Here is an 18,899-nt window from a genome sequence, read left to right on the forward strand (position 1 = left end):
GCAAACGGTGAGAACCTGCAATTGGTGCCAAGCGGCAGGACAGCCGGATCGCCCTCACCCCGTGGTGACCGAAGAAAACCCCCAGAGGCCGTGGGAATGTGTGAGTGCCGACTTCGGGCACCTCCCAGATGGACATCATGCACTAGTCATCATTGATGATTTTACCAAGTATCCGGAGGTCGAAATAGTGGGGAGCCAAACAGCCACAGAGGTGATTGCAAAGTTTGAGAAAACGATCGCCACTCATGGCATATTTGAGGTGGTCAAGGCTGATAACGGACCCTCTTTTCAGGGGCAAGAATTCGTACATCAAGAGCTGGGGGATCCACCACCGCAAGGTGACACCGCGCTGACCTCAAGCCAACGGAGAGGTGGAACGATTTATGCGCACCCTAAATAAGACCATACGCATAGCCATGGCGGACGGATCACCGTTGGAAAAGGCGATTTACAGTTTTCTGAGGGAATATAGGATGACCCCCCACATCACAACGGAGGCAGCGCCAGGAACGGCCACCATGGGCCGAGTAGTGAGTGATACGCTTCCCCACCACCCGACTTGGGTTCCGGCACAGGCCAGCAACGAGAAGACTCTGGCCAATCGGACTCGCTCAAATGATCAAGCCAGCCGACGGAGAGCAGCGAAGAAGTCAACGATCCAAGTGCAAGATCAAGTATATGTGAAGGACAGATACCCTGGAAGCAAATTTCGACTTCCTTTCGAACCACGACCATGGACTGTCACCCGCTGGACTGGCACCGCGGTGACCGCCCAGAGAGGAGCTGAAACAGTCACCAGGGATTTATCCTTTTTCAAGAAAGCCCATCCTGGAACACCTCCGTGTCCCGGGTTCGAGCCAGAAAGAGGGAGCCCGAGCCAACTGTGCGGAGACTGGGAGGGGGAGGAAGCTCCGGAGGACGATTACGATCCCAGGGACCGCGACCCCCAGTCCCGGCCGGCCACACCCGGGGGTCACCTGCCCAACTGCTCCTCGCCTCAGGAGGAGCCCAACACCCCAAGGTGCAGGACCCCGGAGATGACCCGGTACAGAGGAAGCCAATCCCACTATGGTTTGCGGAGGAATCCAGCACCATCCTCCCAGCTGGCTGACTATCTGCTGTAACCTACCTGGACTGGCGGACTGGTAACAGATCCATCGTTTATTTGCATTTCGTGTTAATTGTTTGCTGTTTTTGATAAAGTTGGGAAGGAGTGTAATGTTCGGCGCACGAGGAGGCGTTCTAGCCTACCGCGCGGCCGGAGTGCGCTAGCGCTGACGCGTGACGTCAGACGCTAGCGAGTATTAAATAAAGGGGCGTGGCCTCGGCAAGGCAGTTGGAGCCGCGTGTAAAGAGCAACCACCGGCTCCTGTGTTTACATAGCGCGAGCGCGCTAGCATGCAAATCGGCACTAGTTGAAACATCACAGTCCCCAACCTAAGTTGCAGCTCTTCACTGCGTGGGTTGTTGCAGTTCGCCCACGCATTCCCGCAAATCGGCCCAGGAGGACAACAACGTCCAGGAGGCATACGGCGGAAAAGCACTATTAAAGGAGCTCGCCGGCCTGCTCGGCCTGTAGCCGCTCTTCACTGCGGGGGTTGTTGCAGTTCGCCCACGCATTCCCGCAAATCGACCACAATGCCCAGGAGGTATAGCGCACGGAAGTGCTATTAAAGGAGGTCGCCGGCCCACGGCGCCTGTAGCCGCTCTTCACTGCGGGGTTGTTGCAGTTCGCTCACTCATTCCCGCAACTCGGTCCAGGAGGACCACAACGCCCAGGAGGCATAGCTAGCGGAATCGCTATTAAAGAAGGTCACCGGCCCGCGGGCCGGAAAGCGACGGGGCAGCGCCTGGACGCGGGCGGGCTCGTCCACACCCGTCAGAGCACTAAGACAGTCATCTTAAATAATCCTACAACATCGATGTCTTCAACTGCTGATGTCTCACCTTGTGAAACAGTCTTTGATAAAGCTTTCTGGACGGAAGTAACTAAAGTTATGTCCACCTTATTTGATCCCATCATGCTGAAGTTAAATAAAATTGAAGAGAGACTAGCTGGTTTAGAGGTCCAAAAATCATATGCCCCCCTTTTAACGGCGAGTCAGCTTGCTGACCTCTCATCTGCAGCTATGGAGAAGCCTGAATCTGACACGCATGCCTATTGGGGCGTAGGTCCCTCACAGTCCCTGGGTATTCCAACAAGGACATCTGCGCGGGCGGATTGGCCCCCACCATGCCGCACCCAATCTATTGAACAATTGGCGGTTCAACCTCCAACGCTCCTGGGCAGAAGGGATAACGATTACCAGGCATCACGAGGGCTGGGTGAAACAAGATCGGGACCCTATCCATCAGGGATTCAAGACCCCCTTGCGTTAATGGGGGGTCAACCATCTACAGCAAACCCTTCATCTTCCACCGGAAGCTTCCCCCCTTGTGTTGGTCCTGGCAAATGTTCCTCCTTTGCGGGACCAGCAGCACGAATCCACCATGCAGTTAATGGACAAATGTCTGCACTGGCTAGCTAATATGATCATCATGGCGAGGAGAGTGGGGTGGGTTGGTAACTCCATTAAATACCTCGCAGGAAACTGTGTGGTGATACATTTTAATAAAGCCCACTTTGGTGCCACCCTTCTTAAAAATATGTATAAAACACCTTCTAGGAGTATGCAGATAATTCCTTTAGAACTGGAGTACTTCTATAAGCAGGGTCCCCCGACAGGAACTGATCAGATGGGTGGGATAAGGCCAGCCACACATTTGCCGCAATACTTGGATTGTGCGAGCACTGCCTCGGGGGTCGGGTTATCTAATAGATTTACTCCCCTCTCAGACCTGGAAGCTTGTGACTGACCATCAATACCCACTTACCCTCCAGCCCATAGACCAGACAATTTAGCCCCTGGCCCACAGGTGTCCCCCATGTCCCCCCAACACAGGGATTAGTGGTTAGAAATAAGGACATATCCCCCCGAACCGAGGGGTTAGCAGTTGGAAATAAGATTAGTCTGGCATCATGGAATGTGGCAGGGATTGCCTCCAAGGCACGTAATGCCGAGTGGCAGAACTATTAACTAGGGTTGGATATTATCTGCTTCCAAGAAACATGGGCTAAGGATCCAGTGTTTTTTTCACAGGGTACCTACATTTCATACACCAGCGGTGCCCTCAGTGTCAGGTAGAGCCAAAGGGGGACTATTAACCCTAATCTCTAATACCTTACCTTTTCAAGTAAAGCAGGTAGATGCCCAGAACAGCTACTTCCAAATTCTCCAATTGGAGCACATAAATGACGGCCATTGGATTTTAAAACATTTTTATAAGAATGAATTTGGGGGAAACATGAAACGAGTGGCAGATGACTTAAACAATGAGCTAGGTTTACTCAATTCATGTACACACAAGGGCCCATTTAGCTAATCTGGATGGGGGATTTTAATACACATTTGTGTAAGTATAAGGAGGCCAGGGTGTGTGGGTTGGACGATTTCCAGGGCAACCCCCTCCTCCATTTTATACATAATGAATATGGTGACACACTTAACAGATTACTTTATTCAAGGCACCCAAGTGTAATTAATAGTTCAAGAGCTGGCCAGATAGAGAGAACATTCAGGAGGAATAACTGCGAATCAACATTCGATTTTGTTTTAGTTTCCTCTGCAACACGAGATAGAGTGGACCACTCAGCCAACTTATTCACATGCTATAGCCATCACGCAATCTTATATATCCATCTAAGCCTCCTTCAAAAAATGAAAAAGACCACAGCAGGCAGTGGACGACATTGTATTAGCTAGGAACAACAGATACCAACTAAAGTGGGCACAGGTCGTGAAGCAGAACTTGGCACCTGCAATAATAGCCCAAGTACGGGACAATATCCTATACTGTCTGGCCGAGGGGAACTCTCCCCCTTACTAGTTACTCACTTTAGAACCTTATTAACAAAAATAAAAGCCGCACTCACTCGACACAAGCCAGTAAGTGACTCACAACCGAGGCGTTGGTTTGATACATCATGCTCCATAGCAAAGTGATCCCTTGTTAGTGCTTAAAAATCTCAGTCCAGAGACCCGGCTTTGGTAAAATCATTGCGAAATGAGTACAAGCAGGCTAGATACAAACGAGTAAAGGATATAAGGGAGAAGGCCTGGGACGACCTGGAACAAGCCGCTAGTTCAGGAAATGGCGGAGCGTTCTGGAAAGTTATAAATGCCCCTTATTTTAAAGACAAAAAAGATCCATCCCTGGACACGCTTGTAGAGGAGGAGGCGTTGATAGAGCACTTTGAAGGAATTTTTGGATGAAAACCCACCCGGGAGACTCCACAACCTGACTTAGCACCCCTTCCCCACAAGCCCCTGACATTTTCGCTACACAAAGTCAGAAAAGGTTTGGAATCCTGCATCCCGGGAAAGGCCCCTGGACCCGATGGAGTCCCAATTGACCTTTTTCAGGCCAATGCGATATGTGGGTTTCCCCTATTAACAAATGTCTTCAACAGTAATGCGGTAGAGGGCCCCCCGCCATCCTGAAAACACAGTGTCATAGTCCTAATCTTCAAGAAGGGAGACAGGGGAAGCCCAAAGAACTATAGACTTATCTCCCTTCTGGACACAACTGCTAAACTAATGGGCCGGCTGTTATTAGCCAGACTGGAGGACTGGGCACTGGAACGAAACATCTTAACGCAGGCACAATATGGTTTCTAGAAAGGGTAGGGGACAGTCGACCAATGTCTCAACCTCTCGCTTTGCACAGATGTTATGTTATGTTATGTTGTTATGTTAGCAAGGGCTTATAAAGCGCACAGCTACTCTGCAGAGTATCCCGGCACTGAGACAAAAAAGATACAGAGGCCAAAAGGGATAAAGGGGGGACATCAAACCCAGGGTGCGGGGTCATTATCCCGCTTGTTGGAACAACCAGGTTTTTAGTAGTTTCCTGAAAACCAGTATATTTGTGGCCTGCCTAAGCGGGAGTGGGAGCTTGTTCCAGAAACTAGCCACTAACACCTGAAATGAATGACCGCTGCAGCGAGCTTTAAAACATCTAGGAATAATCATTAGGTGTTGGTGTGCCGACCTAAGGGATCTACCAGATACATAGTATGAGACTCTTCTATGGATGTAACGCGCCCCCATGCCATGCAGAGCTCTGAAAGCCAGGACCAGAGCTTTGAAGAGTATTTTGCATCGGACAGGCAGCCAGTGCAGATTCTTCAGATGATGGGTAATCCGGTCTCTAGGGCCGAGACTCAGTACTGCCCTAGCTGCCGCGTTCTGCGCGACTTGCAGTCTGTTGAGCAAAAACTCAGGAAGGCCTAAGTAGAGGACGTTGGCATTATCCAATCTGGAGGTGATGAGGGCCTGAACTACCGTTTTTCTGTGAGGGATAGGGAATAAAAATAGAAAACTACGAAGCATTTTCAAAAGACCGAAACACGTGCCCACTACCGACTGTACTTGGGGTATCATAGAGAGGACATCGTCCATTTTCACTCCCAGATTTTTTACTATCTTAACTGCTGACTGAGGGGGGAGACATGTCAAGGGGCCACCATTGTTTCCAGGTGTCCAAGGGGGGGGGGGGGGAGGGGGGGGTGCCGATTTTTCCGAGTTACATTTGAGATGATTAAGTCTAAACCAGGCAAAAGTTTCTCTCAGACACTTATTAATCATCTCCCCATTGAACTCCTCTCTCTTTTTACAGGTGAACAGCAGTTGAGTGTCGTCGACGTAGAATAATACACAAAGGCGAAAGGCAGGAAGCTATACTTGGCCTTTATGGACTTGTCAGCCGCCTTCGATTTTGTGTCACACCAGAAGTTGTGGCTTATGATGGAGGAAATGGTGATTGATCCCCTGATCATTCAGTTCATCCCTCATCTATACGCCAATGCTACTGCCTGTGTGAGGTGCGGCTTAAATGGGTAAGGCACGCGCGCGTTTAAAATCGAGAAAGGTGTCAGGCAGGGATGTGTCCTCGTCCTGTTTCTTTTTTCCATCTACCCCAACGGGGTGGAGGCAGCCCTGTCTGGCCAGACTCCAGACGTGCCTAGATTTGACAACACTCCCCTCCCAATATTGGCCTACGCTGATGATGCAGTGTAAATTGCCAGGACAGGGGTAGCTCTCCAGAGCCTCATAACAGCATATGCTTTATTTATGGCCTCCTTAGACCTTCGATTTGATGAAACCAAATCTTTTATCATTATAGGTGGAGCTGCAAGAGGTGCAAAATCCCCTAACTTCCATCTGGCCTCAAAGAAAATTGAAGTGGTTGATTCTTTCGCATACTTGGGAGTTCTGTTCGACAGTAAACAAACTTGGTCGAACTTGGTGGCAGCAAGAGCCCTGGGTATGGAAAGAAGCCTACTAGCTGTACAAGATTTTACTAAGAAGTTGGGAGCCAGCCCTGTGGACACGATTAAAAACATTTATCAAGCCAAAACAAAGGCGGTGGCAACCTACGGGGCGGAAGTCTGGGGGATGGCCCATACTGAACAACTGCAGAGAATGGAAGACATCTTTTTCAAGGCCAGGGTTTCATTACTACCTTCATCATCAAATTATATCTTACATCTTGAACTAGGACTTCCCTATTTGTCTGACTCTATTAGACTGTCGCCGATCCTGCTGTGGCTCTCTGTCTGGCGAAGGTCAACCGTTAACCTAACCCAACATATAATTGGTGACTGCCTGAAGCTGAAGAATCGTAACAGGATTGGTTGGCTCAGATACGTAGAAGCAGAATTAAGTGCTATTGGGCAGGAAGATTTGTTCAGGGACCCTGTCTCTTGTAGAAAGGTCGCTAAACAGAAGCTATATATGCAGAAGGTCAGTTTTGTTCGCAGGGAAAACAATCGCCATCAAAAAGAGCTCACCATTAATGCCCTCGTCCCGCCAAGACCCGGGAGAGATTATTCTTACCTCTCGTGCATCACTATAGTTCAGCATAGATTTATTTTGTTGCATTTCCGCTTGAACTTCATTCCGTTGATGCTTGGGTTTCCAGAGAGGAAGTTCAAGCACACTGACCTGAGTCTATGCCCCTGCGACAAGTTGTCACTCCAATCTGATTGACACCTGGAATTGTTTTGTAAGTTTTACCAAAGTGAAAGAGAAGCGCTTATCCTCCCTATTTTAAGGCACCATGATTTTAATCAATGTAGGGTGGCACTGTACTTTTTAAAGTCCTTACCCAACCCCTATGTTTGTTTTTCGGTAGCATCCTTTCTGTGGGCCTGCATGAAAAAAAGAAAGTTGATGGGTGCGCGGTCTTAAAGTACGGCAAGGGGCACTTAAACTCAATTATGATTTTAAACAGTTTTATGGCTTTTTACAATATTTGTTTGATATGATGAAACTGTGCTTTTATGATCTATTTGTAAACAAATCGAATAAAGATTTTAAACAAAATGAAAACAAAGTTGGGGGCGGGGGGAGGCAAAAAATTCACATCTCCTCCCCAGGAGTTGCCTTACATTTTTAAGCACTCCCATAGTCTGGAGCTTTTGCTTAATAGTTGGGAGTTCTGCATTCTCCGGGGGCCATGCGTATGGTTGTATTCATGATGGCCTGAAAGGTCTAAAGGTGGTGCATTGAAGCTCTTTCCTGGGGCCATGTGTATGGTTGTATTCATCATGGCCTGAAAGAGTTAAAGGTGGTGCTTGGAAGGACTCTCTAGGGACCAAGGGCCAGATGTGGGAGAATTCAATTTAGAGAGTCCTTAATAGCGATTTTTACCGAATCGCTATTAAGGAGTTGCAGAATTGGATGTAGGTAGGAATCGCAAAATTATTTTCAATTCCTTAATATTCCTTAATTGTGAATCGCAAATTGAGATTCGCAAACAAGAAATACCATCCTATTCATTCCTATGGGCCAAGAGGCCCATAGGAATGAATAGGATTTGTGCCCGCAATATGCGAGTAACCAAAAGGCACTCTCAAATTGCGGGCACAATTTCAAGGGTGCAAGGGTTCCAAAAGGACACCCTGTTGCACCCCTGAAATGTGCATGTGTGTATATGTGGCGCACATACATGCCCTAAGGGCACATACATGCCCTAAGGGCATGTATGTGTGCCACATGGCACTCTGTAAAAAGCCAAAAAGTGCTTTTTGAAATGAAATTGCAAAATACCACCAACTTGAAGGTGGTGGTATTTTGCGATTACTTAAGGCAAAATCGCAATTTGCGATGCCTACCAGCATAGCATTTAGGGAATCTCAAATTGCGATTCTCTAAATGCTTGCGCAAAATAAGGAATCGCAATTTTGCGATTCCTTATTTTGCTTACCCACATTGCTCACATGCAAATTGCGATCGCAAACGCTGAAATTCTGTGAATTTCAGTGTTTGCGATCGCAATTTGGCTTCCTACATCCGGCCCCAAGTGTATTGTTGTAATGCAGTATCATGAAAATGTGATGCCCTCTGGGAGCTTATTTTAAAAGTCCAGTTTGATGGTGAAAAATTTATAAAATGTACACGGACAGAGCTTGTACACTCCACTCCTCTGTCCCATGGATGCTCTACCGACAATAAGCACAGTTTCTGACACAGAAATACTTCCTGGTTTCACTCAAGATGTTCTGGTTTCTTTGCAAATGTTCCCTTCATTTTGTCATTCAACAATCATGAGAACATTCCACGTCTTCTCTTAATCACTCTCATACAACAAGTGAAACTCAACACAAACAAGTCAGGAGTCACTCACCTTGCTTTGCCGCAGTATAGGCAGATTTTCCTGAAAAATAAACACATTTTATCAGTGGTAAGGTCACAGAGGTCACTCAGCCTATCCTCTCATTGGGTGATCACACATGTTTATATTAGGAGGTTGGAGCAGAGAGGGGTGAGGGGAGCACACCCTCAGGGGCGTAGCTTAGTCAGGGAGATCCGGGGGGTGTAAATCTCACATTTTCCAACTACAAAGCATTGGGCCACAGGGTGAATGTGTGAAGTGTCCAAGCTCTGGGTGGACTGATCCCATGAGAAGGGTTAGTAGTGATTTGCATTAGGCAGGTCTCTGGGGCTGATTTAGAGTTTGGCGTACGGGTACTCAGTAGCAACGTGCCAAACTCAAGGTCTGCCCGCCTGATTTTGAGTTGGGCACATCGCAGGTTTTACGCTGACCGAGTAAATTTTACTCTATCAGGGTAAAACTTCCTTCGACGGCCTAATGGAGTAGGTGCCATCAGAAATAAGCCGTCTGACTATTTGTCACTACTAGTTATACCCTGGCGGTGAAGGAAAGTAAAAAAAAAAAGTAATAATTAACGCACTGAAGAAATCTGGTGTGGAGTTCATTATTTTTTCAAAATAAACTCCAGCTTTGGAAATTTGTTTCTGAAAACAAAAAACTTTAGAAAACTTTGACAGCCAGTCACTATGTTTGATGGAGCCATCCATTAAACGTTTCCTACATTGACAGGAACCACCATGACAGCGGTGCCTGCCAATGTATAGCGATGTCTGCTGAGCTGTCGAACATCTCTACTTTTGGTGGGAGGAGTAAAGGCAGTAAAGTTCTACACCACCCCTTCTACGTTTACTCTGTTTCCTAAAACCCAAATAAGGCCCTAGTTTAAATTGGCCTAGTGGGGAAACAATAATACTTTGGATTACTACCCCGAGGGATTGCCAGTGGGTAGACTGTTTGCAAACATTTGTTGCATTCCCATGTGGGTGTTTGATTGCCCGTAGTTTGCCTGGAAACCTGAGAGTGTCATAGCTTTCCAAGTGTACTTCTGCCAATGTTTGTAAATTCGAAATAGTAGTAAATTTGCATCCATTCAAGGAGTACTTCTGTGGGTGCAGATTTGCCACTTTATTTGTAAACCAGCCTCTATGGGCATATTTACAAAGAGGTGTTGCAATGCCCTGCAGCAGTCAGAGTTGCTGCGCTGGAATATGTCACCTCAAGAGAGCTGAACTGAGGCATCTATTAACAGAAATGAAGCAGTTCTGCTCTCTGCAGCGCTGGCATTCTTTGGGCTGCCTTCAGGCAAGATGAAAAGGAGCCTGCATTATGGGCAGGAAAGGTTTTGTGCAGGAAGGTTCATCTTTGTGCTGGAAGGTTCACCTTCCTGCACAAAAATTGTCCTTTGAGGCGTTTTCCTCTTCATACGTGTGCTTCAGAATGTGGCGCACAGTCTCTTGTACCCTCTCACAGGGCACTGCTATCACACCACAGCAGACAGTACCTTGTACCTTCTAACAGGGCACTGCTATCACACCACAGCACACAGTACCTTGTACCTTCTCACAGGGTACTGCTATCACATCACAGCACACAGTACCTTGTACCCTCTGAGGGCACTGCTATCACACCAAAGCACACAGTACCTTGTACCCTCTGAGGGCACTGCTATCACACCACAGCACACAGTACCTTGTACCCTCTCTCAGGGCACTGCTATCACACCACAGCACACAGTATCATGTACCCTCTCCCAGGGCACTGCTATCACAGAACAGTAAACAGTACCTTGTACCCTCTCTCAGGGCACTGCTATCCCACAATCGCACACAGTACCTTGTACCTCGTTCAGGGTACTGCTATCACACCACAGAACACAGTACCATGTACCTTCTTTCAGTGTAGCTGCTATCACACCACAGCACACAGTACCTTGTACCCTCACTCAGGGCACTGCTATCATACCACAGCACACAGTACCTTGTACCCTCGCTCAGGGTACTGCTATCATACCACAGCACACGGTACCTCGTACCCTCTCTCAGGGCACTGCTATCACACCACAACACACAGTCCCTTGTACCCTCTCCCAGGGCACTGTTCTAACACCACAGCACATAGTACCTCGTACCCTCTTTCAGGGCACTGCTATCACATCACAGCACATATTTCCCCATACCCTCTCTCAGGGCACTACTATCACATAACAGCACACAGTACCTTATACCCTCTCTCAGGGCACTGCTATCTCACCACAGCAAACAGTACATTGTACCCTATCTCAAGGCCCTGCTATCAAACCACATAACACAGTACCTCATACCCTCTCTGAGGGCACTGCTATCAAACCACAGCACACAGTCCCTTGTACCCTCTCGCAGGACACTGCCATCAGCACAGCACAGAGTACCTTGTACCCTCTCTCAGGGCACTGCTATTACACCACAGCATGCCGTACCTTGTACCCTTTCTCAGGGCACTGCTATCACACTACAGCACACAGTACATTTAACCCTCTCTCATGGCACTGCTATCACACCACAAAACGCCGTACCTTGTACGCTCGCTCAAGGCACTGCTATTACACCACAGCACGCCGTACTTTGTACCCTCTCTCAGGGCACTGCTATTACACCACAGCATGCCATACCTTGTACCCTCTCTCAGGCCACTGCTATCACACCACAGCACACTGTACCTTGTCACATCACAGCACACAGTCCCTACTACCCTCTCTCAGGGCACTGCTATCACACCACATAACACAGTACCTTGTACACTCACTCAGGGCACTGCTATTACATCACAGCACACAGTACCTCGTACCCTCTCTCAGGGCACTGCTATCACATCACAGCACACAGTACCTCATACCATTTCTCAGGGCACTGCTATCACACCACAGCACACAGTACATTTAACCCTCTTCCAGGGCACTGCTGTCACAGCACAGCACACAGTACCTTGTACCCTTGCTCAGGGCACTGCTACCACACAACAGCATGAGGTACCTTGTACCCTCTCCCAGGGCACTGCTATCACATCACAGGACACAGTACCTTGTACCCTCGCTCGAGGTACTGCTATCACACCACAGCACACAGTACCTTGTACCCTCTCTCCGTCACAAAGCACAAAGTACCTAGTACCCTCTCTCAGGGCACTGCTAACACCACAGCACACAGTACCTTGTACCCTCTCTCTGTCACTGCTAACACACCATACCATAGAGTACCTTGTACCCTCTCTCAAGGCACTGCTATTACACCACAGCACACAGTACCTTGTGCCCTTTCTCATGGCACTGCTACCAGACCACACCATGCAGCCACTTGTCTCCTCTGTCAGGGCACTGCTATCACACCACAGGACACAGTACCTTGTACCCTCTCTCAGGGCACTGCTACCACCCCACAACACACAGTACCCTGTACCCTCTCTCAGGGCACTGCTATCACACCACAGCACATTGTACCTTTTACCCTCTCTCAGGGCACTGCTATCACATCACAGCACACAGTACCTCATACCATTTCTCAGGGCACTGCTATCACACCACAGCACACAGTACATTTAACCCTCTTCCAGGGCACTGCTGTCACAGCACAGCACACAGTACCTTGTACCCTTGCTAAGGGCACTGCGATCACACAACAGCATGAGGTACCTTGTACCCTCTCCCAGGGCACTGCTATCACATCACAGGACACAGTACCTTGTACCCTCGCTCAAGGTACTGCTATCACACCACAGCACACAGCACCTTGTACCCTATCCCAGGGCACTGCTATCACATCATAGAACACAGTACCATGCACCTTCTCTGAGGGCACTGCTATCACACCACTGCACACAGTACCTTGTACCCTCTTACAGGGCACTGCTATCACACAACAACACACAGTACCTTGTACCGTCTCTCAGGGCACTGCTATGACACCACAGCACCTTATACCCTCTTACAGGGCACTGCTATCACACCACAGCACACATAACCTTGTAACCTCGCTCAGGGCACTACTATCACACCACAGCACACAGTACCCTGTACCCTCTCTCAGGGCACTGCTATCACACCACAGCACACTGTACCTTTTACCCTCTCTTGGGGCACTGCTATCACACCACAGGAGACAGTACCTTGTACCCTCTCTCCGTCACTGCTAACACAACAAAGCACAAAGTACCTAGTACCCTCTCTCAGGGCACTGCTAACACAACAGCACACAGTCCCTTGTACCCTACCTCAGGGCACTGCTAACACATCACACAGTACCATGTACCTTCTCTCAGGGCACTGCTATCACACCACAGCACACAGTACCTTGTACCCTCGCTCAGGGCACTGCTATCACACAACAGCACACAGTCCCTCGTACCCTCTCTCAGGGCTTTGCTATCACATCACAGAACACAGTACCTTGTACACTCTCTCAGGGCACTGCTATCACATCACAGCACACAGTACCTTGTACACTCTCTCAGGGCACTGCTATCACATCACAGCACACAGTACCTTGTACCCTCTCACAGGGCACTGCTATCATACCACAGCACACAGTACCTTGAACCCTCTCTCAGGGCACTGCTAACACACCATAGCACACAGTAGCTTGTACCCTCGCTCAGGGCACTGCTATCACACCACAGCACACAGTACCTCGTACCCTCGCTCAGGGCACTGCTATCACACCACAGCACACAGTACCTTGAACCATCTCTCAGGGCACTGCTATCACACTACACATCATCTTGTACCCTCGCTCAGAGCACTGCTATCACAGCACAGCACACAGTACCTTTTACCCTTGCTCTGGGCACCGCTATCACACAACAGCACAAAGTACCTTGTATGTTCTCTCAGGGCAATGCTATCACACCACAGCACACAGTACCTTGTACCCTTTCTCAAGGCACTGCTATCACATCACAGCACACAGTACCATGTACCTTCTCTCAGGGCACTGCTATCACACCACAGCACACAGTACCTTGTACCCTAGCTCAGCGCACTGCTATCACATCACAGCACACAGTATCTTGTACCCTCTCTCAGGGCACGGCTATCACACGACAGCACACAGTATCTTGTACCCTCTCTCAGGGTACTGCTATCACACCACAGCACACATTACCTTGTACACTCTCTCAGGGCTCTGCTATCATGACACAGCACACAGTACCCAGTACCCTCTCTCAGGGCACTGCTATCACACGATAGCACACAGTATCTTGTACCCTCTCTAGGGACACTGCTATCACCACAGCACACAGTACCTTGTACGCTCTTATGGCACAGCTATCACACAACAGCACACAGTATCTTGTAACCTCTCTCAGGTCACTGCTATCACACAACAGTACACAGTACCTTGTACCCACTCTCAGGGCACTGCTATCACACGACAGCACACAATACCTTGTACCCTCTCTCAGGGCACAACCATCACACCACAGCACACAGTACCTTGTATCGTCTCAGGGCACAGCTATCACACCACAGGACTCAGTACCCTATACCCTCTCTCAGGACACTGCCATCACCACAGCACACTGTTCCTTGTACCCTTGGTCTGGGCACTGCTATCACACCACAGCACAAAGTACCAAGTACCCTTTCTTAGGGCGCTGCTATCAAACCACGGCACACAGTACCTTGTACCCTCTCAGGGCACTACTATCACCACAGCACACAGAACCTTGTATCCTCGCTGAGGACACTGCTATCACACCACAACACACAGTACCTTGTATCCTCTCTCAGGGCACTGTTATCACACCACAGCACACTGTACCTTTTACCCTCTCTCGGGGCACTGCTATCGCACCACAGGGGATAGTACCCTGTACCCTCACTCAGGGTACTGCTAACACACCAAAGCACAAAGTACCTAGTACCCTCTCTGAGGGCACTGCTAACACCACAGCATACAGTACCTTGGACGCTTTCTCAGGGCACTGCTACCAGACCACACCATGCAGTCACTTGTATCCTCTCTCAGGGTATTTCTATCACACCACAGGACACAGCACCTTGTATTCTCTCTCAGGGTACTGCTATCACACCACAGCACACAGTACCTCATACCCTGTCTCGGGACACTGCTATCACATCACAGCACACAGTACCATGTACCCTCGCTCGGGGACTGCTATCACATAACAGCACACAGTCCCTTGTACCCTCCCTCAGGGCACTGCTATCACATCACATAGTACCATGTACCCTTTCTCATGGCGCTGCTATCACCCCACGGCACACAGTACCTTGTACCCTCTCAGGGCACTACTATCACCACAGCACACAGAACCTTGTATCCTCGCTGAGGACACTGCTATCACACCACAGCACACAGTACCTTGTACCCTCGCTCAGGGCACTGCTATCACACAGTCCCTCGTACCGCCTCTCAGGGCTTTGCTATCAGATCACAGTACCTTGTACACTCTCTCAGGGCACTGCTATCACATCACAGTACCTTGTACCCTCTTACAGGGCACTGCTATCATACCACAGCACACAGTACCTTGAACCCTCTCTCAGGGCACTGCTATCACACCACAGCACACAGTACCTCGTCCCCTCTCTCAGGGCACTGCTATCACACCAGAGGACACAGTACCTTGAACCGTCTCTCAGGGCACTGCTATCACAGTACACATCATCTTGTACCCTCGCTCAGAGCACTGCTAGCACAGCACAGCACACAGTACCTTTTACCCTTGCTCAGGGCACCGCTATCACACAACAGCACACAGTACCTTGCATGTTCTCTCAGGGCAATGCTATCACACCACAGCACACAGTACATTTAACCCTCTCTCAGGGCACTATCATCACACCACAAAAGGCCGTACCTTGTACGCTCTCTCAGGGCACTGCTGTTACACCACAGCACGCCGTACTTTGTACCCTTTTTCAGGGCACTGCTATCACACCACAGCATACAGTATGTTTAACCTGCTCTCAGGGAACTGCTATCGCACCACAGCATGCCATACCTTGTACCCTCTCTCAGGGCACTGCTATCACACCACAGCACACAGTACCTTGTACCCTCTTTCAGGGCAGTGCTATCAGACCACAGCACGCATTACCTTGTATCCTCTCTAAGGACACTTTTGTGAAACCACAGGACACAGTACCTTGTACCCTCTCAGGGCACTGCTTTCACACCACAGCACACCATACCTTGTATCCTCTCTCAGGGCACTGCTATAACACAGCAGGACACAGTACCTTGTATCCTCTCTCCGGGCACTGCTGTCATACCACAGCACACAGTACCCTGTATCCTCTAAGGGCCCTGCTACCACACCACAACACACAGTACCTCCGACCACCTCTTAGGGCACTGCTTTCACACTACAGCATACAGTACCTTGTACCCTCTCTCAGGGCACTGTTATCACACCACAGCACACTGTACCTTGTCACACCACAGCACACAGTCCCTTCCACTGCTATCCCACCATTTCACACAGTACCTTTGTACACTCACTCAGGGCACTGCTATCACACCACAGCACACAGTACCTTGTACCCTCTTACAGGGCACTGCTATCACACCACAGTGTATAGTACCTTGTACCCTCTGTCAGGGCACTGCTATCACTCTACAGTACACAGTCCCTTGTACCTTCTCTCACGGCACTGCTATCACACCACAGCACACAGTACCTTGTACCCTCGCTCAGGGCACTGCTATCATCACACAGTACCTTGAACCCTCTCTCAGGGCACTGCTATCACACCACAGCACACAGTACCTCGTCCCCTCTCTCAGGGCACTGCTATCACACCACAGGACACAGTACCTTGAACCGTCTCTCAGGGCACTGCTATCACAGTACACATCATCTTGTACCCTTGCTCAGAGCACTGCTATCACAGCACAGCACACAGTACCTTTTACCCTTGCTCAGGGCACCGCTATCACACAACAGCACACAGTACCTTGCATGTTCTCTCAGGGCAATGCTATCACACCACAGCACACAGTACATTTAACCCTCTCGCAGGGCACTATCATCACACCACAAAAGGCCGTAGCTTGTACGCTCTCTCAGGGCACTGCTGTTACACCACAGCACGCCGTACTTTGTACCCTTTCTCAGGGCACTGCTATCACACCACAGCATACAGTATGTTTAACCTGCTCTCAGGGAACTGCTATCGCACCACAGCATGCCATACCTTGTACCCTCTCTCAGGGCACTGCTATCACACCACAGCACACAGTACCTTGTACCCTCTTTCAGGGCAGTGCTATCAGACCACAGCACGCATTACCTTGTATCCTCTCTAAGGACACTTTTGTGAAACCACAGGACACAGTACCTTGTACCCTCTCAGGGCACTGCTTTCACACCACAGCACACCATACCTTGTATCCTCTCTCAGGGCACTGCTATAACACAACAGGACACAGTACCTTGTATCCTCTCTCCGGGCACTGCTGTCATACCACAGCACACAGTACCCTGTACCCTCTAAGGGCCCTGCTATCACACCACAACACACAGTACCTCTGACCCCCTCTTAGGGCACTGCTTTCACACTACAGCATACAGTACCTTGTACCCTCTCTCAGGGCACTGTTATCACACCACAGCACACTGTACCTTGTCACACCACAGCACACAGTCCCTTCCACTGCTATCCCACCACTTCACACAGTACCTTTGTACACTCACTCAGGGCACTGCTATCACACCACAGCACACAGTACCTTGTACCCTCTTACAGGGCACTGCTATCACACCACAGTGTATAGTACCTTGCACCCTCTGTCAGGGCACTGCTATCACTCCACAGTACACAGTCCCTTGTACCTTCTCTCACGGCACTGCTATCACACCACAGCACACAGTACCTTGTACCCTCGCTCAGGGCACTGCTATCACACAACAGCACACAGTCCCTCGTACCCTCTCTCAGGGCTTTGCTATCACATCATAGTACCTTGTACACTCTCTCAGGGCACTGCTATCACATCACAGCACACAGTACCTTGTACCCTCTCACAGGGCACTGCTATCATACCACAGCACACAGTACCTTGAACCCTCTCACAGGGCACTGCTATCACACCACAGCACACAGTACCTCTTACCCTCTCTCAGGGCACTGCTATCACACCATAGGACACAGTACCTTGAACCGTCTCTCAGGGCACTGCTATCACAGTACACATCATCTTGTACCCTCGCTCAGAGCACTGCTATCACAGCACAGCACACAGTACCTTGTACCCTCTGAGGGCACTGCTATCACACCACAGCACACAGTACCTTGTACCCTCTGAGGGCACTGCTATCACACCATAGGACACAGTACCTTGAACCGTCTCTCAGGGCACTGCTATCAAAGTACACATCATCTTGTACCCTCGCTCAGAGCACTGCTATCACAGCACAGCACACAGTACCTTGTACCCTCTGAGGGCACTGCTATCACACCACAGCACACAGTACCTTGTACCCTCTGAGGGCACTGCTATCATACCATAGCACACAGTACCTTGTACCCTCTCACAGGGCACTACTATCATACCACAGCACACAGTACCTTGAACCCTCTCTCAGGGTACTGCTATCACACCACAGCACACAGTACCTCGTCCCCTCTCTCAGGGCACTGCTATCACACCATAGGACACAGTACCTTGAACCGTCTCTCAGGGCACTGCTATCACAGTACACATCATCTTGTACCCTCGCTCAGAGCACTGCTATCACAGCACAGCACACAGTACCTTTTACCCTTGCTCAGAGCCCCGCTATCACACAACAGCACACAGTACCTTGCATGTTCTCTCAGGGCAATGCTATCACACCACAGCACACAGTACATTTAACCCTCTCTCAGGGCACTATCATCACACCACAAAAAGCCGTACCTTGTACGCTCTCTCAGGGCACTGCTGTTACACCACAGCACGCCGTACTTTGTACCCTTTCTCAGGGCACTGCTATCACACCACAGCACACAGTACCTCATACCCTCTCTCAGGGCACTCGTATCACATCACAGCACACAGTACATTTAACCCTCTCTCAGGGCAGTGTTATCACACCACAAAACGCCGTACATTGTGCGCTCTCTCAGGGCACTGCTATTACACCACAGCATGCCGTACTTTGTACCCTGTCTCAGGGAACTGCTATCTCACCACAGTACT

General features: G+C 49.5%; 1 protein-coding gene across 4 annotated transcripts in view; it reads right to left on the minus strand.

Annotated features, from left to right (window-relative positions):
- The window catches only part of LOC146869794 (patr class I histocompatibility antigen, A-2 alpha chain-like), a 144,441-nt gene that overhangs the window by 30,086 nt on the left and 95,456 nt on the right, over window positions 1-18,899 (minus strand). For all 4 annotated transcript variants that reach the window (XM_085616034.1, XM_085615819.1, XM_085615896.1 and 1 more), the window contains one exon: window positions 8,731-8,760. In XM_085616034.1, coding sequence (XP_085472160.1) covers window positions 8,731-8,760 — 30 coding nt within the window. The remainder of the gene's footprint in view (window positions 1-8,730; window positions 8,761-18,899) is intronic.

The sequence above is a fragment of the Triturus cristatus genome, chromosome 1_1 (genome assembly GCF_964204655.1).
Source record: "Triturus cristatus chromosome 1_1, aTriCri1.1, whole genome shotgun sequence".
Taxonomy (NCBI): domain Eukaryota; kingdom Metazoa; phylum Chordata; class Amphibia; order Caudata; family Salamandridae; genus Triturus; species Triturus cristatus.